At 36.9% G+C, this 24,638-nt stretch overlaps 1 protein-coding gene across 8 annotated transcripts in view; it reads right to left on the bottom strand.

Annotated features, from left to right (window-relative positions):
- Positions 1-24,638, bottom strand: part of Arap2 (ArfGAP with RhoGAP domain, ankyrin repeat and PH domain 2) — a 197,491-nt gene that overhangs the window by 36,095 nt on the left and 136,758 nt on the right. For 3 of the 8 annotated variants that reach the window (XR_015636604.1, NM_001437162.1, XM_087583092.1), the window contains 6 exons: positions 19,636-19,848; positions 13,711-13,816; positions 9,917-10,064; positions 8,290-8,358; positions 5,913-5,987; positions 2,270-2,387 (listed from right to left, as the gene is read on the bottom strand). Coding sequence is in view for 5 of the 8 variants with exons in the window: in NM_001437162.1 (NP_001424091.1) it covers positions 2,270-2,387; positions 5,913-5,987; positions 8,290-8,358; positions 9,917-10,064; positions 13,711-13,816; positions 19,636-19,848 (729 nt within the window). In the remaining 3 variants the exon portion in view is untranslated. 8 annotated transcript variants of the gene reach the window in all.

The raw sequence follows: 24,638 nt of genomic DNA, 5'->3' as shown, positions 1-24,638 counted from the left end.
GGTTATTAAAGGAAAGGAAAGGGAAGGAAAGGAAAGGGAAGGGAAGGGAAGGGAAGGGAAGGGAAGGGAAGGGAAGGGAAGGGAAGGGAAGGGAAGGGAAGGGAAAGGAAGGGAAGGGAAGGGAAGGGAAGGGAAGGGAAGGGAAGGGAAGGGAAGGGAAGGGAAGGGAAGGGAAGGGAAGGAAAGGGAAGGGAAGGAAAGGAAAGGGAAGGAAAGGGAAGAAAAGAGAGGGAAGGAGGGAGAGAGGGAGAGGGAGAGGGAGAGGGAGAGGGAGAGGGAGAGGGAGAGGGAGAGGGAGAGGGAGAGGGAGAGGGAGAGGGAGGGGGAGCGGGAGAGGGAGAGGGAGAAGAAGGGGAAGGGGGAGAGGGAGAGGGAGAGGGAGAGGGAGAGGGAGAGGGAGAGGGAGAGGGAGAGGGAGAGGGAGAGGGAGAGGGAGAGGGAGAGGGAGAGGGAGAGGGAGAGAAGCAAGTTTGTGGAAGGCCGAGACGATAGAATAATTAGGGAGAGAGGAAGCACTGAAAAGAAGATTTTGAAGATGGAAGTAAACCTTGGTGATAATGTCAATAGATATCTTTTACCCACAAATAAAATGAGGACAAAAATTAAACCTGTTTGATTAAGAGAAAAAAATCAAGAGAATCTATAACTTATGGTTATATACTGTAACCAAATGGCTATATTCTTATGGTTATATTTTTTCATTTTATCAACATTTTAACTTTACAGCTATTACGATGCACTATTTAGGAAAATAGAGGCAAAATGAAACAAAAGAGATACATTCTCTACTTCTACCATGAAGCTTTTATTAAACCATGTAGTATGAGCACCACAGCAGGCCACTGCAGAGATTTTCTGGGTTGAGATTTCAAAGGAAGTAATCAAGTGTCAGGTGGAGAAGGGCTGATGTGTGCAAACACAAAGATATACATGGAAAACACCATCTCCTAATGCTAGACAAGCATAAAGAATTCATGATAATCCAACAATACATGAAAACAGAAAGAATAACAAAAGAAATTCCATCAGGACAAACATGATGCTTGACAAATGGAAGGAAGACAAAGAAAGTATTAACTGGATGGAGTGACTGATGACTCAAGACCATGGAAGGCGCTCTGAAAAGAGCCTGGAGATCACCACAGGAGAAAAGAAAGGTCATCAGCAATCGATGGCACAGGACGTCAGCTACCATGATGCTGAAAGCAGGGCTGCTGAATTTCACAGTTGGGAGGTCACAGGCTTCACTTGCTAGAGCAGTATTGTCCAGGGGGGCCAGAGTCTAATGAAGGCACATACTAAGAATTGACACCCAAGCACTAAGGACACAATACCTTAACAAGACTTACTGACAATATCATCCTGTAAGTCCTATTAATTTTTAAGGAATTATGCATGTAAAAAGTAAATGAGTAAAAATATCAAGACGGAGTGGTGCAGGAGTGCATAATAATCCCCCTACATTCTAGTGCTGACTTCAATATTCCAAATAATGCACCCTGGGGTAGTTCAACATTGAATTTTAATATTTATCTGGAGCCTTGTGGGATGGCAACGTTTTCTTTTTGGCAGTTTGACAGCTATACTTGAAAGGGTCCCAAGACCTTAGTAGATATCAGCTAGACAGATGGTCGAGGTACAATGAGATTCTGCATCTTATTTTTTTGTCCTATAGGTCTTTAGTACCAAATGGTGTCATTAGAATGTTAAGCTTATTCAGCACTTGGGAACTAGGGCAGTCAAGGTGTTTTAAAAGGTTCCTTTACTCTTATGATTCTTTGTGAGGATGTATGAGAAATTGAGACATTGATGATAGGAGAAAATCAAACAGCCAGATGAGAAGTCCCTGCTCTATGCAAAATAATTGATTTGGAGTGGGAAATTTCTTTTACTATTTATCCTTTGTTCTTACTGAATAAAGAGCACACAGATATAATAAGGTGATGGTGAGGTGACATTAAGGATATTGTTATAAGTCACACTGCCTGTCCTTATGAATAAAACCATTACTTGATGAGGTACAAACCGAGACACCTAACACTCTCTACTATATTTATATAGTTAATGAAAGAATTAATTATTCTGATGAGCCAACATCACAGGAAGTCACTCTCAAGTGATCATAGCATATGTTAAGATGGGCAGAGAAGTAGGACAGATTTCATAATGAGATGCAAATCTTTAGAAAAACAGCAAATGACACAGGCTTGTCCTAAAGCATGTGTCATTGATAAGGGATTTAAGGATTTCCAGCATGAAAGCTACTTACCTAGCTCTTCATTTTCAATGACTTCAAATGTGGCCCAAATATCACCTTTCGTAGGAAGAATATTTTTTATTGCTAATATATCATTCGTTAACTCTTCCGCTTCCATCACAGGAGATACCTGTAGGAAATGGAATGTTATCTTCAAAGATGTCTAATACAGAAGTAGTCTTGTGCTAAGGCAATGAAGTTCTATACCTCATGGGTCTCCATGGACAAAGAAAACACTACAATGAGAGTTTCTCCATAAAATACACTGTAATATCAAAGCAAAGAGATACTGTAATACAGACATATTGGGGATAATTATTTTCTTAAGAAGTTATTATGTTCCTCTTAAGAAATGCACTTGGTCTCAAAACAAAACAACAACCAAAACAAAACCCAACCCTACCATACAAGTCATTTTCTAACAGTAAAACTTCATTTGTCTTTCTATAATCATGAGTACAGATTTACTTGGTTTATTCAGGTTGGACTCTAAATATTATGAAGATGATTAAATAGTATCTGTCATGCCAAGAGGCCCCAGGGTTTTGGTGCCTGTGGTGTTCCCTGCCATGCCAAGTGACAGATGGTAGCATACTGCCATACAGAGTACATTCAAGTTAGTATCTCAGGAGTCCTTTCATTCTTCAGTGCAAGTCTGGGGCCCAGACCCACAAGCATCTCACAGCCAGAGGCCACCGGGTAAGCATGCCACCTTTTCAGGAACTCTGGGGTTTCTATCAGTTGCTTTTTAGTTTAGGACTTAACAACTATGACTGTGTATTATTAAAAACAATACTGTTTTCTTTAGTTAGAATTCATTGAGAGTGTTAAAGAGCAGACATATTAACAACTAGAGTACTGCAGTGGAAACTTAGTTTTCATGTTCTTAGCAAATGAATATCTAAAAAGTTGTCTTAGATTTCCCCATCAGTCCTTGTGTGTGTGTGTGTGTGTGTGTGTGTGTGTGTGTGTGTGTGTGTGTGTGTATGGGATGTGTGGTGTGTAGTGTGTGTGTGTGTGTGTGTGATGTGTATATGATGTATGGTGTATGTATGTGGTATGTGTGGTTTCTGTGTAATGTGTGTGGTATGTGTGTGTGTGTATGTGATGTATAGTGTGTGTGATGTGTGTGGTGTGTATGTGTATGAGGTATGTGTATAGTGTGTACCTATGTGTGTATGTGTGTTTGTACATGCACACTTGTGTGCACATCATTATAGGTAACTCAGTCATTCTATCGTTATGAAATTCAGGGATTAATTTATGAAAATTACTAATTAATAAAAGATAAACCTTCTGTATTCAGAGAAGAGCAAAGAACTGTAAAATTACAAAGGACTCCTGCATCCAGTAACAACATGAAGCAATAGTAAAGCTGGAGAAAGAGCAGGTGAGAGATTTCATGATGCCTCACATCTCCATTGCTCTAAAATATTTTTTAATTTAATTTTTTTATATTAAGCATTTGTATGTTTTTCCTACATGTAAATCTGCGTACCATATGCATTTCTAAAACCAACTGAGGCAAGAGGGTTTCAGATACCCTAGAAATGGATTTACTGATGGTATAACCTACCATTTGGATTCTGGGAATAAAACTAGGGTCTTATAGAACAGCAGCCAGTGTTCTTAATTGTTGAGCCATTTCTCCAGAACAGAAAATTAAAAAAAAAAAAGAAGAAAGAGAAAAAAGAAATATAGCACCTTCTTAAAGAACTAAAAGCAAGTGAGAAATCCAATATATGAAATAGGAAATGCCTTGACCCCTACACTCACAAAAGGATTAATTTACAGAATGTAAACATCACTGTAATCAACATCTGGTATGGGCTATGATGATCCAGGTTTGTGCTATGCTCATTTTTATATTCTTTTTTATTGGATATTTTATATATTTACATTTCAAATGTTATCCCCTTTCCCAGTTCCTGCCTCTCTGATCTCCCCTCCCGTTTCTATGAAGATGCTCTCATTCCCACCCACCCACTCCCACCTCAACACCCTGGCATTCTCCTAAACTGGGGAAAAGAGCCTTCACAGAACCAAGGGCTTCTCCTATTAATGCCAGAAAATTCCATCCTCTGCTATATAAGCAGCTGGAGCCATTAGTCCCTCTATGTGTACTCTTTGGCTGCTGGTTTAGTCCCTGGGAGCTCTGGGGATCTGGTTGGTTGATATTGTTGTTCTTCCTATGGGGTTGCAAACCCCTTCGGCTCCTTCAGTTCTTTCTCTAACTCCTCCATTGTGGTCCCTGTGCTCAGTCTGATAGTTGGCTGCAAGCATCTTAATCTGTATCAGTAAGGCTCTGTTAGAGCCCCTCAGGAGACATCCTATGTTCTTAATGTCTTTAAATTCCCATTTTTCATTTCCTAAAACTTGGCATATGCCTCCAGATCCTGAGTTCAGAATCAACAGTATTAATATAACAGCACTGTTTTCTCAGTCTTAAAGCTATATTGAAATCATACTGATCATCCCTGAACAGTTCGTTACTGCTATTTGGCCTTCCCAGATTACTTAGAGTTATATAGTTTTTTATGTAAATACAGTGAGAAAATATGTGATCTTTGCCAAATTGTCATGATTAGAACAACACCATTAAAAAGAGAAAATTAAAACATGCTTTAAAAGTATATATAATATATATGCATATATATTATATGCATATATATTCTGTGCAATATACTTTAAAGTGCATAAATAGACTCATAATATATATACATATATGCAGACTATTTTATATCTTTTAGCACAAGCAATAGACTTTTGCTGAGTGATTTAATCTGTAATTTAATTTACAAGAGTGTCTCATATCTAGTTAAGCATAGTGAGACATTCAGAATAAGAACTACAATGTACCTAATGAATAGAAAATGACTCCCACAAGATATGATCATAGTCGTTGTGATCATGTTCCAGCTCCATGTTCTAAGTAGGCAGCTAATGGCATATTGTGATACCCCTGGAATTATCTAAGTTAATAGTCACAATGTATTTCACAGCTTAGGAGTTTAAAAGAGATAATGGACTGAACTTCTATTAATTAGAGGAATATGTACTCTTTACACTAAAAAAAAAAAGCTCACTAAGCAAGAACATGTAATATCGCTGCTACTATCCCTAAAGACAACTTATTGGATGCAATAAGATGAAAAATATATATTTTTATCTCCACTCAAAGAAAAGAAAGAGTTACCCAGTATTCCAATTTAAATGTTGGAGAGTAAGAACCGAGGCTAGGCATTAATGATAATATATATAGGTACTTACTAAACAGCTATTTGGAAAATAATATGCTCCGTGTTTACATACATTTAGATTAGAAACCCATTTGATAGGTAAGAAAACAGAGACTAAAGCAGAGTAAATAACTTGTCTCATGTCACAATTTTAGGAAGGGAAGAAGCGAGTACCGGTTCTAGGTTCATTTTCTAAGATCTATAGAAAACTCATAGCTGATCTGCAGACAGTGTTTTCTTCCCCAAAACTAAAATACTAGATTCCTAGAGGAAATGGTTAGGAAGGGTCAACCTTGCCAGCAGTCACTGTTTGAACTGAAGAAAGCCTAAAACACAAAACATGCTGGAAAATAGGACAGTTGACACCAGCTCTGAGGATTCCAACAGTATTCTTCATATCCTCTCTCAGGACTCACCCGGATTATAATACTACAGTCAGGTTCCTTTCTTTCTGCAAACACTTCGATTAACAAGTCTCCAGCCTGGGACACCTAGAAAGGACAGATATGAAGACAGCACATGTCAGTCCATCACAAATACAGCACCTGAGAGCTACAAAATGCTTATCATTTTGTAGCAATAAATTACCCCAATTCCCCTGTTCACCAGTATTAAGTATTTATTTCAAAATGTGCTTGATTACGGATGACAGGGTTAAATATTTATAGTCTAAACAAATGGTATCAATAGCAACAGCAATCACGGTATGACACTTCTTTTAATACCATGTTCAAGGCCTTAGTGTCTTCAAACACTGAAGCAAGGATTCTAAAATTGATGTAGGCTGCATTTCACAACAAGAGTTTAGGAGCCACAGGATATGTAAAACCTTTAATCCATGTGTACATAATCTTAAAGACAAAACAAGCCTTGCTAAATTTTCATGCAGGTGACACATTCAAACACCAGAAATTGGGAGGTAAGTTGCACCAAAGGTGAACTAAGATTATAAGCAGAGAAGGTAATTTAGCAAGGAATATAAAAGTAGAATACTAGAATAGAGAGGGGGGATAAGCTTTAGTGTGTATTATTCATCCTGAAGCAGAAAAGAATACTTATTTGGGCCATTAATTCCGAAACAGAGACGAAGTTAAAAAGTTACAAATAAAAAGGAGAGGAACAGGACAGCACAATACATTCAAACACCAGAAATACAGGCTAAGGACTAAGACAAATCTTTTTTTTTTCCTTCAGAAATCCACTGTACATCTATTTAAAATATCAACAATATTTGAAAAATATTCTAAGCTGTAATCATTCTATAGCTAAATTTCCGTTATTTATCTCGTAAGTAAATCTGTGGGAGAGAGACTTACAGTGTACTCTGAAGAAGTACTCTTAATTATTTTGTCACTGTATGCTGGAAAAGCTTATTTCCAAATGTTTCTATCTCAGTTTTGATTCTACATACAATTTCTAGGGAGAAAGATAGAGCTGACATTTTTGTTTTTCACTGTCGGTATAAGTATCACAGCAAGAACAAAACATCGTTAAAATTAAAAAAAAAAAACAAAAAACAAACACACAGAACACATAGAGTGAGCCACAAAGTCAAATAGCTAAGAAATTAGAGCAAAGTTAACATAATACCACAAAATCAAAGCTTAAAATAGACTGAAGCAAGACTCAAGCACACACAACCAAATTTTTCACTTTATTTTTAGTGCCTTTCTCCATCATATATTATGTATACATATTCACATATACATATAAATAGTTTTGCTTATAGTAAATACAAAGTGTCCAAGCCTGGCTTCTTTGTTGCAAAATACAAGCAGATACTCAGGCAGTAACAACAGAGATTAGATTGCCAAGGATTTTTCTCTCAGGTTCATGATCCACTTCAATACCAAATAACATTTACCCAAACTGAGAATTACAAGCAGTGATACTAAGCAAGATTATTTTTAGTGTAGTGTTAAAGTTAGCATCTCTGAAGGTTGCATTCATTACTCATAGTCAAAATGGAGGGAATCATTTGTTAAGTATTTAATATCACAGTATTAGTTCAAGGGGAATCTAAGCATGTGCTCACCTGCTTCATGCAGGATGATAGCTGCACTGATTTAATTAGAAGTGGATGCTTCAGGGCTGAAGCAAACTTTGGGTCTGACTAATAAACAGGAATATGCCTCATTATCTGAGTGTAATTGTGAACAGAGCACATATGACCCATTTCTATTATTTATAGTGAAACCCTGAATCCATTATTATTCCTAGTTACCAGAAGATGATTAATGATCAACCTTAAGTCGTTCCAGTGATTTCATCAAACAATGTACGGATGCCTGGAAAAGCAAGATGTATCCTGAGCACACAAATCCAATGTAATCTGACTAGGAAAGCAAGACAGGATTTAGAAAAGCAGACTAATGACAAAGGTTAATATGTGTGACACAGTTCACCTTAGAAACGGTCTCATTAATAAAATCATCTGAGAGCAGGCAGAGTAGAAGCACATAAGAAATCATTTATGATTCCCTAGTCTTAAGAGATAAAATCACTATACTATGTGATTTTTGCAATTTATTCTAGTACTTCTTTGGCTTTAAATGCTTCCTTTGAAACTCACTGGCATAGCGAAGAGTGTTTTGGTTTTAGTAAATATTAGTCATTGTTTCCTCAGTGTTTAAGGTTACATTAACATGTTCTGTATGTATTCATCAGGTTTCAGTGGTGTCCCACGCCTTCATCAGTCTCTTTTACTTTGAATAGGAACTTGAAATGCAAACAACAAATTCATTTACAAAAATTTTCTTTTCAAGTCTTTAGAGACTAACTCTTACTACTCACTTGAGTGTTTTTCCACTTGGTTATAAAGCTATTTTCTATGTCCATTTGTTTGACTTGGTCTTCTTTAACCTGTTTAAAATATAATTTGGAATATTCTAATAATGTAGAGTACACAGAGCAAGGTGGCTCTTCCTCACCTAGCTCCTCAGGAATTTAAGTAACAACAAACTACAACAGACCAGGATGGACATAGTATCAACATCTTGATCACAGGAGCACCCCCAACTAGGGCAACATGAAGCCAACTAGACAGAGCTTTGTAGGGCTTGGTATATGCTTTGATGATATCCCATCAGATTGCAGAGTCTATTCATGAAAACTGTATAGACTTACAAGCCCAGGTTTCCATGGACCATTTCTAAACATGTTTGCAGGTGAGAAACCAGAAAAATGACTCAAACCCAAATATTCTTTAAGAGCTTATTAAACTTTCTTTTTTCTTTTTTCTTTTTTCGGAGCTGGGGACCGAACCCAGGGCTGCAAGCGCTCTACTGCTGATCTAAATCCCCAACCCCTTAAACTTTTAACAGAAATCTTAAGTTCCACAAAACTGTGAAGGAACCATTTAGCTTTATTAACATAGTAAAGAAAGCATGTAAAGCCACATTTAATTTTGTTTATCTCAGAACCAGATCATCTCAAAGAAGCTGCTGTTGATAAAAAAAAAAAAAAAAAAAAAAAAAAAAAAAAAACAAAAAAAAAAAAACAATAGACAAACAGGAGGAAAGAAGAAGAGACAAAAGAGCAATGAAAAGGCAGGTCTGCTATGAACTCTCTTAGAGATTCCAGTTCAAATTGTTGTAGTAGTATAACCACTTATTTTCCTGTGCTAAGGAGTCCTGTGATTAATTACAGCAAAAAGGAACAGTTCTCAAGATTATGAAACTGCCACACCAACTCATCTGGTTGATTTGTCTGGTACATCTGTACTTACAGAATCAGAGATAGTCACTTGAGCAAGATCTGAACCAGTCTAGGTGAAAGAGGTGGTGTGAGAGTTATTTACATAACAGAGTGGATTTTACCCAGAACCACTAAAGAGACCCTCAGTTTCCATATTTTCTCTGGCTTAAACTATAAAACCATACTTATTCTAACAGTTGACAAATAAAAAATAACTATACTCACATCAGAGAACTGCAAACTGAAAAGTGAAATATATAGACACGAGGACTGAGTAAAAGTCATAGGATAACACTTCATAATTTCCCGCCAATTTGAGCACCCAAAAAAAAAAAAAAAAAAAGAACCCACAGAGTGATTTTTAATTGCAGCATTTAACAGGCTTTTGTTGATCACTGAATTTGTTAAATTCATAACTTCACACCTCTCAGTAGACATACTTAATGCATATACACAGTGAAAAGAAAACACACACTAGCTTGTAAATAGCATGCTATCCAATAGACAAAAGATGGTGAAAATATTTAAAAGCTGCTGCCACATTTAAATAAATGGTTACTGTTTTAAAAGCCAATTATAGCTAAAATCTTCAAACCTAACTATCCTTCATAGTTTCTATTTTTAAATGTTCACACGGACCTAAATAACATCCAGAAATAAGTATTGGGTTTTGCAAACTGCAGAGCTCAAGCTACTGTAAAAGGAGAGGACACAGCATCCTTACCTCAAATATTTCCACATAATTATTAATTAGATCTTCAATTACATTCACTTCTTCACTAGTTTGTCCCTTAGTTTGAAATAAGCAGGATGAAAAGACCAGTGCCAAGTTATGGGCATTCATGTGATTGATTTCTGAGCATTTCTGAACCCTGTTAGGGGATAGTATATTTTATTATGACATATTTGTATTCAAGATTTTCATAGAAATGTAAGCTAAAACCCTCTGTTATAATTGTAATACACACACACACACACACACAGAGAGAGAGAGAGAGAGAGAGAGAGAGAGAGAGAGAGAGAATATGATGCTCTTCAAAATAAAAAAGGTTGAGGAGATTAGTTAAGAATAGAAGAAAAAATTACTGTTCAAAGGAGTAGTACTGGTACTCAGAGATGGCCATATACAAACAGTTGCAGCCAAGGAACACACAAGAAGTGTGTTCAGTCCTGGCTGGAAACAATGTATACAGCTGCATCACAAATAAAAGATGGGGAGGGTAGGAAGGAAAGGTGATACAGGCTTTAACAGGACTTCTTGGAGGCTGTCATGAGAGATTTCAGGCTACAGACAAGGCTTTACTTTCCATCAAGTTCCCTCTCAGGTGAGTACATATGTTCTCTTGATACTCATCAAAGGCAAGGGCAGATTGCTGGCCTTATCTGTCATTAGCCATTCAATCCCATCAAAGAGCTGCTATGTTAAATTAGATTTGATAAGACAACCACTTTCCCTTTAACAGAATAAAATTTAAGTCTTTTCCTAAAAGGTTTTATCTAATTATGCAAATGTATAATTAGAAATATAGCAGTCCTCATCTCAGAGACTTTTAATACCCCTATTTTATTATTTGTTAATGTGTTTTATTTTATTTTATGGGTGTTTTGCCTACATGTACTATGTGGACAATATGTATGCCTGATGGCCACGTAGATTAGTAGAGGAACTGAACCTATAGGAGTTGGAGTTACAGATTATTCTGAGCTGTTCTATGAGTGCTGGTGATAGAATGAAGCCGAGTCATCTGCATGATCAGAAAGTAATCTATCTCTTCAGTCCCAAGAATGCCTCTCCAAAATAGATATTGACAAGCAAATTAATTCTTCAAATCAGTAAGCTATAACTTTCAGATATTGTAACAAGTATTTTAAATATTCACCTATTTTGAGCTTCAAAATAACAGTCATTTCCACAAGGGGGAGTTACAAGGATAAAAATAACTGATGAGAAACACAACTACAAGTACCTGTAGATGGTTATATTGAATTTTCACTAACTGTATATAGAACAGCTGTTTAACTGTTGACACGCACCCACACATATAACAAACACACATACATATACCACACACACCTATACTATACACACACACACCTATACTACACACACACACCTATACTACACAAACACACACACACACACACACATACACACACACACTCTACATGCATACACCCTAAGAAACAAAAGAAAACAAACTACTACTGACTGAGGTACTACTGTGTACAGACTCTAGAAGATGTATGCAAAAGGGAGTAATATATATGATAATGTCAGAAATCTGTAATAAAATACAAAATTGCATAGCGGAGACTGAATAAAGAAACTGCAATCATCCTATACGATTTACAAGATGGAAAAGCAACTGGAATTTAATAAAGGGAGAGGTAACAATTGCAAGTGCTCCTCCAAACTACTTCTGCACTCTTATCACACTAGATTGTAAATATCTAGAAAATTTATCTCCTGTGGCTGTCTCTGTTGCGAGAACCTCAGTCAGGGACTCTTGTTTTAATCACACTGCAGCGCATAATGAATGAGTGCTGAGTGGAATTAAGTGGCTGCTACTGATGACAGGAGTGAATTGCTATCTGGGCAGGTATTGAATTAAAAGCTGTACCAACCTGACAGCATCCAAGGTGACTTATACTTTTGATGACATTACCCAATTCCTTAATTTCTTGAGACTGATTCAGTAAAACCATCCCTCCATGCACCACGTTAGCTTTTAACATTTTTAGTTTCTCTGACAGCCTTAATTTCTAGAATAAACTAGGTACCATGCAAATTGTTTTCTTTACTTCCAGTACCAAGATACTGCTTATCCCCAGTCTTTCATATGCAGACTTCTTATAGTCTTACTCTGGCCTGCTCATAAGAGCCCAAGGAACTGTTTCCTAACTAGATTTCCTGCCTCTTCTCAAGTGTTCCTTTTACAGGAGGAACTATGCTAGGACTGATTATATTAGTAATTTCTTACAAAATCCAAATGCCTACATATGATCTGCAAAGCCTTTCACAACCTTCTTCCAGGCAACTCTCAATGTTCACATCACCTAGTACTCATATGTCTTAGATCCCACCCAAGCATGGGGCTTTTCTTCAGTCTTTTGTTTCCTTGTCTGTTTAGACAATGACAACAGTGTTCAGGATGTTCTCTGGGGCTCAGATAATTCTTCACAACTTCTTGAGTAACTGTGACCACTTTGTATATATTTTTGTTATATAGCGAGTTCATATGGCTCTTCAACATCGAAAATTCCCTGGAACACTTGGACCTCAACACATGTCATTTCCTTCATTTTCTCCTACTGAATTCTTTTTTTTTATTGGATATTTCTTATTTACATTTCAAATGTTATCATTATTCCCTTTCCTGGTTTCCCGTCCACAAGACCCTATCCCATCCCCTTCCCCTTTCTTCTATGAGGGTGTTCCCCCTCCCCAACCAGCCTAACTCCCTGCACTGGGAGATCCTGCCCTGGTAGGTTGGATCTTCCCATTGCCCAACAAGGCCATCCTCTGCTACATATGCAGTTGGAGCCATGGGTCTGCCATGTGTACTCTTTGGGGAGTGGTTTAGTCCCTGGGAGCTCTGGTTGGTTGGTATTGTTGTTCTTATGGGGTTGCAAGCTCTTTCAATCCTTTCTCTAACTCCTCCAGTGGGGACCCCATTCTAAGTTCAGTGGTTTGCTGCTAGCATTCATCTCTGTATTTGTCATGATTCTTACAATATGTATTATATTTTGTCCTAGAATGTTATATACTTATCTGTGTGATGCGATGTGAATCTATGTTTTGCTGGCTGGGGCTAGAGCTCAGTACTGAGTCATGCTTAACATTCACAATCCTGACTACCAAAAATAAAGTGAAATAAAAATGGAGCTAAACAAATGCCTAATTTTGTAGTAAGAGTTTACATGTTACAAGAGAATAGTTGGCTGCCAAAAACAAACAATGTGGAATCTTTCTCAATCTCATTTTCAAATAAGCAAATATTATTTTTATAAATAGCTATACTACAAATTTATAAAACTCACAAATTAAAACACTGTATCCTCAGACTTCGGCCTACTATAGAACATTGGGCCTTTGGTATCCAGTCATTCAGTCTCTCCTCTGGGGTCTCCTGCAGCATGCTATAGAATTCCCCATGTAAACATCTGTCCTATATATTATGGGGAGAAACAGGCCTGTGTAATATATGCTATATTTATACTGTAAAAGAAGACAATCATTCCTTCTCCCATGCCGTATTCAAGAAGAGTTTTAAATCCCTTGCTTATTAACTGACTGCAGAAGAGTGCTGTGTTCAATTATTTTTCATTTAAGAACATGTCCTGCATATTCAACTGTAAATATACCGTCATTACAAAATGGCAGAGTAAAGTTCTTAAGACTCAAAGCGTACACAATTAGACATGGGTGTTCACCTACCCAGCTTTAAATTGAAAAGGTAATTCCATATTGATAGTGGCCATGTTTTTTAATGCTCAGAAACTTCAGAGTCCACCTACCTGTAAAGGTGTTCAATTAGAGCTGCCAGTGTTGCTCTGTTGACCCCAGGAAGAGAGCATATAAAGGCTCTGTACTTGTCAGTTCTTTGCTTTTCATCTTGTGCATCTAGGGAGAGAGTTCTTGACATTTAAACTAATCAGCGATATTGTACATATATCTTTCTATATTATTTTAAATAGTATTTATAAGCATATCAATGATACGGTCAGGTCTCAAGAGAAACACATTCCAACATTTAACACCATTGACTGTAATTCTGAAATATAAAATAAAAAACTGCTCAAGCATTACCAAGTCATATATTCTAGTGTTCATTTTTTCCCCATCTTTATTAATTTGAGTATTTCTTATTTACATTTTGATTGTTATTCCCCTTCCCAGTTTCTGGGCCAACATCCCCCTAACCCCTCCCCCTCCCCTTCTGTATGGGTGTTCCCCTCCCCATCCTCCCCCATTACTACGCTCCCCCCCAACAATCATTCAAAAGGGTTTTTATACAGCCGATTTTATGGACTTTTACATCTAAACAGGAATACATTCAAAAAATTTATCAAACTTTAGCACAGGTTGAGGAACTAAGCCAAAGGTGTATTATGTCTGGCTACAGAGGGGCTTCACCACTTGTATTTGAAAATGATAGACTGACCTCTTTTCCTTGTAAAAACCTAAATATCTTGCCAAAGCTATGAGACATCCCAGAACTATGAACTGTACTATTCCTTTGATTCACATCAAGGGCCTGTTACCAGCCTGGCTGCCTTCACATCAGACAAAAATAAAAAGGACCGTGTGGAAGAGGTGATGCACAGGACTTAATACTATAATTCAGATTCAGAAGATAATAGGCCTTCTGTCTTTATCATGAAAAGAATTTAATTGGTCTATCAAAAGACAAATGAGAAAGAATTGACTTCTTTCCTCTTAACTTCAGAAGACAAATCTCTGGCATAACTGAGAACTGGGAACTTTCCACAGACGGGAATTCAGGAAAAGTGGACTGGGGGTTCAGTCCAATCTCTTATCAGACATGGGAAATACCAGCCACTCTTTTTAGCAACAACATTTGCTGACATTTCACTGTTCAGGTTCAATCCCCAGTGACCTTTGGAAGCTACATGTTTTCCTTTCCTGTTTCTCCCTACCTGAGCCAGGGATATCCCAAAGATTCCTTAAATACATACAAGTCCCTGCAAAAGCTCAGTAAGATCCCAAGGGATGGAAGAAAGGTGACATAATTTCCAAGCACCCTCCTATTAGAAATATTAAGGTGTTTCCTGCGTACATTTAGGCTGTACATGAGACCTATAGAAGGAACCAGCATCATCATACCCAGAGACGATGCTGGAAAAGCAGGAAGGGAAGATATCCAAATTCCAATTAAATTTACAAGTAACCAAAACATTTTCCTCATATCACTTAGATTATGATTTTAGAAACAATCTCACATATTTAATAAAATTCAATTAACATTATAGCACTTATTAAGTAATAATTCCAGTAGAAGGCATTTTGTGTACTTTATAAAAATAGATATATTTTTAAAAACAAAGCAATTAGAAAGCAAAACTTGGGAAAGATTTCATGTCACATAGGAAACATGATGATTGGACACAGGCTATATCTTGGTGGACTGCTATGCAAGCATGAACACCTGAGTTTGGACCCTCAGAATTCTTATGTAAAAACTACATACATGGTGGAACACATTTGAAATTCAAGCACTAGCAGGCAGAGACACAAAATACCTGGGGCTTTTGGGGAAGATGATATAGCCAATTAGAAAGCTTCAAGTTCAGTGAGAGACAATTTCCCAAAACAATAAGGTGAAAGTAATGGAGTAAAGCACTTGGCACCAATTCCTGATCTGCATACACCCACACACATGTGCATAGGCTTGCACAATCATACACATGTGTATAGGCATGCATACACCTACACACATGTGCACAGGCATGTACAATCACACACATGTACATACACACACACACATTCTCATTCATATTCTCATTCATTCTCTCTCTCTCTCTCTCTCTCTCTCTCTCTCTCTCTCTCTAAAACAAAACAAACAAAAACATGGTTTGGCCATGAGAGCTGCCCTGGAGTTTAGTTGATAAATCCAGTGATACTCAATTAGAGAAAGATCTATTTTCCCTTTGCAAACAGTTCCCTGGTTGGGGGGTGGAATCTTATGTGTACTGCCTGATCTCGGAGATGGGATTTTGTTTTTGCATGCTATTATAGTCTGTGAGTTCTTCTGTGTATCAGTTCTGTTGTGGATTTTTTTTTAATTTTTAATTTTTCTTATTTATTGAGAGAGTCAAAGAGAATATATAAAGTTGGGTGGGTAGAGAAGTAGGGAGAATCTGGAAGGATTTGGAAGAAGGAAAAGAAAAGTTCAAAGTACATTGTCCAAGTTATTTGATTATCAACACACACAGTAGTAGGAAAATATTGGAATTGTAATTCTTGAGTAGTACCTAAACACAAGTAAACTAAGAACAAATGGATAAAAGTGTTTTATAGAATTACCATCTCTCGTATATTATGAGGTGACTTGATATTTTAGAACCTTTAGATGATCCTGCTACTAAAATCAAAGTGTAATTCACATTAAAATATAATAAAACTACAATTTTGTACTACAGTTTTATTGAACTAAACGTGCAAGATGCACATTTTAATATAACAAGTATGGAGCAATAGATTATATTAGCTAAGTAAATAAAAATTGAGAAAAATAAAAAAATATTCTAAGATGAATTGAGAAATTCAATAGTGCTCTTAAAACATTTGTGTATTTTATAAATAGTTGGTGTGATACTATAGGAATTTTTAAATTTTTTTATGGTTATGCTTGCTTTTGTTTGTTTCTTTTAATTTTGTTTCTCTGTTTTACACTAGCTATTTTAGAACTCACTCTGTAGAACAGGCTGGCTATCTTAGCACAAAAGCTTAGAATACTCAAGAAACAATTCACAGATCATATAAAGCTAAAAAAGAAGGAAGACCAAAATATGGATGCGTCTGTCCTTCTTAGAAGGTAGACCAAATACTCATGGGAGGAAATACAGGAACAAAGTGTGGAGCAGAGACTGGATGAAAGGCCATCCAGAGACTGCCCCACCTGGGGATCCATCCCATATGCAGTCACCAAACCCAGACATTATAGCTGATGCCAAGAAGTGCTTGCTGACAGGAGACTGATATATCTCCTGAGAGGCTCTGCCAGAACCTTACTGATATATAGATAGGAATGCTTGCAGCTAACCATCAGACTAAGCACTGGGACCTTAATGGAGAAAGGACTGAAGGAGTTGAAGGGGTTTGCAACCCCATAGGAAGAACAACAATATCAACCAACCAGACCTCCCAGAGCTCTCAGGGACTAAACCACTAACCAAAGAGTACACATCGAGGGACCCATGGCTTGAGCAGTATATGTAGCAGAGGATGGCATTGTCTGGCATCTATAGGAGGAGAAGCCCTTCGTCCTGTGAAGGCTTTTTTCCCCAGTGTAGGGGAATGCCAGGCTGGGGAGGTGGGAGTGGGTAGGTGGCAGAAGAGCATCCTTATAGAAGCAGGGGAAGTGGGGGATAGAAGATAGGGGATTGGGAAAGGGGATAACATTTGAAATATCCAATAAAAATGCGAAAAGAAAAAGCTTTGAAGTAAAAAAAAATCTATCTTCCTCTGTCTCCAGAACATTGGAATGAGAGGTATATGCCACCACTGCCTGGCAAAATCAATTTTTTTATCTAACTTTTTTGGGGGGTAGGGGGACTAGTTCAAGACAGTGTGTCTCTGTGTAACAGCCCCAGCTATCCTGGAACACTCTCTGTAGATCAGGCTGGCTTTACACACAGAGATCTTCCTGCCTCTGCCTTTCAAGTTTTAGAAGTTGGCACCACTACAAAAATTCTTAGCTCCAGTCAAACTTCTCCCAACTTAGCTGAGAACCCTAGCATATATGCAGCAGAGGACTGTCAGCTCTGTCCTCAGTTGGGAGACTTGATGAACCAGGGTAGGGGGATCTGGCCAGGAGGGGCTGTCCTCTCAGAGGTGAAGGGAAGAGGGAAAGAGGGGAGGTACATTGTGAGGGAGGACTTGGAGAGGAGCAACATTTAGGCTATAAACAAACAAACAAATGAACAAATATAATTTAAAATTTTTCTTAGCTTCAACTGAGGAAGACATTAGGGACTTTTCCTATCAGGTCACCCAAAATCATGGTTCACAGTGAGATCCAACAGTACATATTCAGAAATGGTTAAGAGGGCATATTGGGTCTATAAGTAAAAGACCTACAGGCCTTTAAATGGTGTACAGCCACCAAAACTAGATAAGATTGATGAAGCTAGATATTGCATGCTGAAAGGGACCGAATACAGATCTCTCCTGAGAGACACATCCAGAGTATGTCCAATACAGAGGTCAATGCTAGTAGCAAACCACCGAACTCAGAATAGAACCCCCTTGGGGGGAATTAGAGGAAATATTGAAAGAGTTGAAGAAGCTTGCAACCCCATAAAAACAACAATGCCAACCAACCAGAGCTTCCAGGGATTAAAGCACTACAGGGCTCCAACTGCATATATAGCAAAGAATAGCCTTATTGGTGCACCAGGGAAAGGGGAAGCCCTTGGTCCTGCCAAGGTTGGACCCCAGTGCAGGAGAATATGGAGGGGGAAATAAGGGGGATGTACAGGGGGAATACCCGTATTGGGGAGGAGGGAGGGAATGGGGGCTTATGGACAGGAAACCGGGAAGGGGAATAACATTTGAAATGTAAGTAAAGAAATATCTAATAAAAAATTTTAAAAAAAAGGTATTCCCCCAAATTTTCAAATAACTCATCCCCCCAAATGAAAAATAAAACTTTACTTTCTAAAACAGGAATTTTTGCTAAGCACCTCTTTCTGGTCTACTGACAGCAGACTTCTCTTTATTTAACAATTTTAGCAGAAAGTTACTGGTTGTCTACTTTTTGATGAATAATTTTACATGCAGACAAATTTTACTTATTCATAAATTACATAGAATTTCAGAAAGTCATATTAAGTTGTCTTTAAAATTAGTATTGTCAGGAAACTGGCCTCATGGAGACAAATTATCTAATGAAATAGTTTACAACCCAGAAAGTTATATTGTCCTTGGGAATTACACTTAACCTGTTGCTTAGAGAAATATCTGAAAGGAAACCAAAGGCTAGCTTTTGAATTAGAGATTAAATTTCAAAACACTATTTTTTTTAGTGACAATTCTATTCTCTTCTTACTTATATTATTCAGAGGTATTAAAGAAAAACTTAAAACTGCCTTCCAAAATATTAATTCAGTTTAAGATTAAACATATATCAAATTCAAGAACCTTTTTCCAAAATCCTTTCATAACTTATTTTATAAATAAGAAATATATTATTATGGTATATAGAAAGCTAAAAATTAAAAACTGAAAATATAGAGATTGAAAATAGGCATTTGAAAACACTTTAGATATGAGAAATGTTAGTAGCTTACTAAAGATATAAGAATGTTTATATATCTAACAAGTGTGGAATAATAGATATAAAACAATAAAGGGTAAAAATATTAAACTGTTCTAGTGATGCATCAGCAAAGGATCTAGTTTTAATAAACACACATAAACACTTTTTAATAAAATAATATCATCTAATAAAGACTTTAATAAATAATTGTTCTATTAATAATTTTATTCCCTGTGTTTCCATATGATGTAATACTTTACCTTATTAAATGGAATTCCTTAGAAAATTAATATATTTTTTCAGTTATATTAATATGAGTTAGGGTAAGCAACAACACAAATAAGAGTCATGCAATAATTTTGAGATGATCAAAGACTGAAAGAAAATCCTAAGTGTTAAATTAGAAGGCTGGCATAATAATCTGGACCAAGGATATTACCTAATGCGGAGACCCAGTAGGGATAGAGCTCCTTGGTGAGGAGAGCATCATCAATGTCAGACAGAAAACTCTTCAGCACGCCTGTCACATCTTCAAGTTGATGTTTTCCAACTCGCAACTTAACACTCCTTGCATCTTTCTTGAAACTCTCCAGGAGTTCACTTATAGACAAAGGATCACCATCCTTTTGATAAATGTATTTGCATCCCAATCCTGTGATAAGACAAAAAATAGAAAGTTACATGAGTGGTATCCACAGGAACAATCTACTCTGATATCTTAGGAACAGAACAGATTCTTCTGTGGGATCAGAAACAAAATAAGTCATTGGCCATGAGGTTAAAGACCATGCACTCCTCAAATCTGATTTAAATGGGAACCTAATGAATAAGTCAACCCATCCTCAGTCAACATTCCTCAGGTCTCTCTCTAGTTCTCCATACTAACATTTTCAAATGCATTTTTACCTCAAGGGAAATTTTTTTCTCAGAAAACAAGCTTTTCTACAATTGGACACAATGATATAAAATTAGTATAAACTTGCTCATATTCTCACCACATATTTATCCATTATTTTCTGCTCTGTCAACCTATCCCTTTCCCTGATATTTGCAACTCCCTGACTCATCAGACACCCCAAATAAGTCAAAGCATCAATAAGTAACAGAATGCTGGGAACACTGATGACCATGCTGATGTAGACAGACACATCCTGTTGTTCCTCTGCAGATTTTTAGCCTTGTGAAATCAAGCAGAATTCACTGTCCCTTTTCAATGTCCTTACATCACTACACAGTCTCTCTTGGAAATCTTGCTTCTGGGTTTGGAGCACTGTCATTAGGCATATCAGTAGTGTTATCTAGATGTCTATCAGTTTTGGGTATTGACAGTTGCTCACAGCATTTGATATTCCGTTAATCTTCAGGTTTTTATGGTATCATACCCTCAAGTTCCATTTTCTCCCTTCTAATAGCTTCCCAGTATTCTATTTATGTTCTTTTTCCAACCCCACTTCAATTTTCTTTTTGCCCTATTAGAAAATTCCCAGGATGAATCTATCTACCCTTCCCATTCCTTATACAATGTTCCTGTTTTTACCTGGGTTTTAATTCTTAAACTTCGATTCATGGACACATACATATGGCAGACACAGCCTTACAGGACATCATAAGAATGGGGATGAATTGCTTTTTTTCCTTCTTTCATCAGCTTACCTTCTAATCATATTTTAAAATTCTGCTCCTCAATCTCAATAGACTAATTACTTTCTCCTTACTTTAGGCCAAGTCAGAATCTTTGCAACTCACTTCATTAAAATTATGACAAAAAGTCAGTCTTCTTTCTGTTTACGTGCTATCAACTGTGCCTTGGACTTCCTTATTACCTTATATTATTATACAGGTCCAATTTGTCCATGCAATGTCAATGAAGTGACAAAACATATAGGCCTGTAAATCTTATTGTGAAAGGCCTAAAAAAAATTCTATATGCATCTTTCTTAATACCTGTAGGGAAAACTTAACCAATTTTATAAAGATGTATTAAAAATTTACTGCAGCTGGCCCAACCTCCTGTCTTTTGTGTAGGTCCTATCTTTGCATTCTATACTTTGGGCACAGTGAACTAAAGACACACACACTTTCCTAAACAAACAACCACAAAGCTGTCTATTACACCCTCTACTCTGGAGTAAACTGCTTTGCCCAGTTTAGAACAATGAGCCTCTCTCTACAGAATCTTACATGCTAAGATGTAATAACCTGTCCATGTGTTGGCTTCTCAACCATAAAGTTATGAGGCCCTAGAAGACGAGAAGGCAAGGATTAAGTCTTGTCTTCTTTTTATATGTATCAGGTAACAGTGCATGAGAAAAATCAAAAGGCATTGGGTGAAGAACTACTTACTGAAAAGATAAATAAATTGTATAAATTAATTTTAACTGTGTGCCTGGGAGAGACAATTGTAGGCCGCCCTCCTGTGGTGAACAACGGCACTGCGCATGCACAAGCTTTGCACCTGGCATCAGTTGGCTGGTAATATGCTAATGAGGGAGCAGTACCATGCTAATGAGGTGATTCCTGCTCCACCAATCCCTGAAGGACAATTAGCATAGCCTCTGCCTGCTGTCTATATAAGGCGAGCGCTCTTGCTGCTTGAGGTCCCCGTATCAGCAAATGAGGTGGTCCTGCAATAAAGGCTGTTAAAAAGAATCCGACGGTGTTGCGTCTTCCTTTCCGGAAGAGTTGGGCGCGACAGACAATATTCCTCACTGAAGGTATTTCTAATATCTGATACTTAAGTGGCTATAGCAGACCGAATGAAATTCTAAGAGTTGAGTGGGAAAGATGGTACAGTGAGTAAAGCTTCTTGCTCTTAAGCTTATAAGCTTCAATTTGAACTTAACAGCCCATAAGACAGAAGGGAACTGAATCCCAAAAAACTGTCCTCTGACTTATATACACATGCTATGGCACAATTGTACACACATGTGCACCTGTAAGTACGTGCACACACACACACAGACACACAGAGACACACACACACACACACACACACATACTTAAAAGTACACAATATAACTTTATATAAATTGAAAAGAATCCTCTAAGAATTAATTACTATACTTTACTTAAGGATTATGTTCATAATAACTTGGTAAAGTTCAAAACATCAACATGAATAACACAGAAAATTGGCCTTTACATTTTAATACAGATGCTAAGATATTAAAAAATAATTGCTACTATAGAGACTTCGAAGCAAGCATTTGCATCCTGTGAGCTCTGCAGTACCCAAGTTCCTATTAAATCTTTATGTTAATGAGTATAACATAAAGGTTTTACCCCATATTCTGCTAAAAAACATTAATAATCTTTCATTGGCTTCTTTACTTTGAGGCAGACATTAATACACTTTGTGTTAGTTATAAAGTGAAAATATATGAGATACAGCTGAAACAATCTGGTGCTTAATAATTTTAAATTCAAATATACACCAAAAGGAAAATTGTGATTGCTCCAGAGAAACATTTCAATTGGTTACACTGGAACTCCTCATGCTATTTTAATTACTTGTCAGCTTATAAAGATGCTATGCTACTATGAAGCTAACATGATACGAAAGTTCCCTGTGAGTTTATGCCCTTCCTAATACTGCATGTATATTCACATATCCCTGCGAAATGCAGCCAAGCTAAAGTGGATGAGCACAGTACTTAAGGACAACCATTTCTAGTGCTCGATTAAACAGGGAAGCTGATAAGAGACCTGTGCATATATTACAGTCACCAAGAAAGTCCCATGGTAAGGTTTGCACATACAGTTATGTGAAAGAGCTCAGTATACATTCAGCACAAACACAGTATATACTGAAAAACTAGGACTGAATTATATTTGAAGTAAAATACTTAAGATGACACTCTTGCCCAAAGAACTTACATCCACATACTAACTTCCAAAACCAACTTTACATCAAATTACTTATTTCTGCCATATGGTTAACTATGTCATTAGCTTTATGCACAGAATATTCACATATTCCAAATGAACTGCTCACTCTAGCTGCATGTTTCCTAAGAAACAATGCAATATGACTATGCCTTTCTAACAATGTATGTCTTCTTTTCTAGTTAAAACACCCCAAATACCTATAATATTAAGAGAAAAAATATTAATACAACTTCAGAAATACTAGGTCTATCACTTTATTTCTTCCAGATTTATCTTATATAAATGGTATTTACTCATCATTTAAATAGTTAAAAACACAATATATTTGTAGTGTGTATTCATTAAAAAAAGCAATATTTGCTATGGCCAGATACACACTGGTAATGCCATCTCCCCTACCCTATTGGGAGCTATACACCATGGTCTTTCCAGGTTCTCTCAGTTAACCTACCACTGAACCTCTCACGCTTCTGGTCACAGGTCTCCGGCAGCTGGTCTGCCAAGACTGGCTCTAAACCCTGAGCCTCGTATAAAGAAAACTCCAGAAAATTCTAATTTATCAGTCAGATTTATAACAGTAAATTCTTAACCCCCAAAATTCCCACACAAAAAAACTCAAAACTCAATTGATATATATACAAACTGCCCACCTAGATTGGACAAATGTGCCCTATATTATTTTACTGTTCTTCAATGATATCCATAGCTACCTATGGTTATTTCAGGCCACGTGGACCTGGTTTATCTTTTTCTTCCATCCTTCTCTATCCTTCTCACTCTTGTCTAGTCTTGTCTCTTGTCTGTTCCCTTTCTCTCTCTGTAAAACTTCCCGCCCCGCCTTCTTTTTCCACTGCCCAATCACAGGCTCTAGCCTTATCTGACTAATTATATCTCACCCAACCTCGTACAGACAACAATCTACATATATTCAAATACAGGTCAAGGTATACATGAACAAGTAATAGAGATTACAGTAAAGCCCTGGATGTGAACCCAGAACCCCATACATTCATATATGCATACATACATACATATATACACACAAACACACACACACAAATATATACATACAATAAATGGAAAGTTTTATCGTTTAGAAATTTGAATGATATATACAACTAAAGAATGAATTTCAGGATTCACCGTAATTTGGAAATAAATATGAAGATAAAGGTTATTTTCTAAGTAAAGTTATAAAACCCATGCTATCACACAGGATTAAAAGGGACTTGACAACCCAGATACAGATCCAATTCTTTCTGTTTGCAAATTGCTCATACACTTATCTGTAGCAAATAGCCCAATCATTAAAATGAAAGACCACAGTTGATGTAAACTTCTGACCAATAGTATGATGAATGAAATACACACACACACATTCTGAGCTTGCCAACAGAAAACACATCATTTTGCATATTGCTACAAAGTTCACTATTTCTAAAAACCACACTTAAGCATGGTGAGCTGCTCTTGGCTTTGTTCTAGAATTTTTATCCCTAAAAACAGTCTTTACTATTTCTAGGGACATCTCATACTATTTTATTTAATGGGTTA

Source organism: Rattus norvegicus, chromosome 14 (assembly GCF_021556685.1).
Source record: "Rattus norvegicus strain SHRSP/BbbUtx chromosome 14, alternate assembly SHRSP_T2T, whole genome shotgun sequence".
NCBI classification, from domain to species: domain Eukaryota; kingdom Metazoa; phylum Chordata; class Mammalia; order Rodentia; family Muridae; genus Rattus; species Rattus norvegicus.
This window is presented reverse-complemented; position numbering and strand designations above follow the sequence as displayed.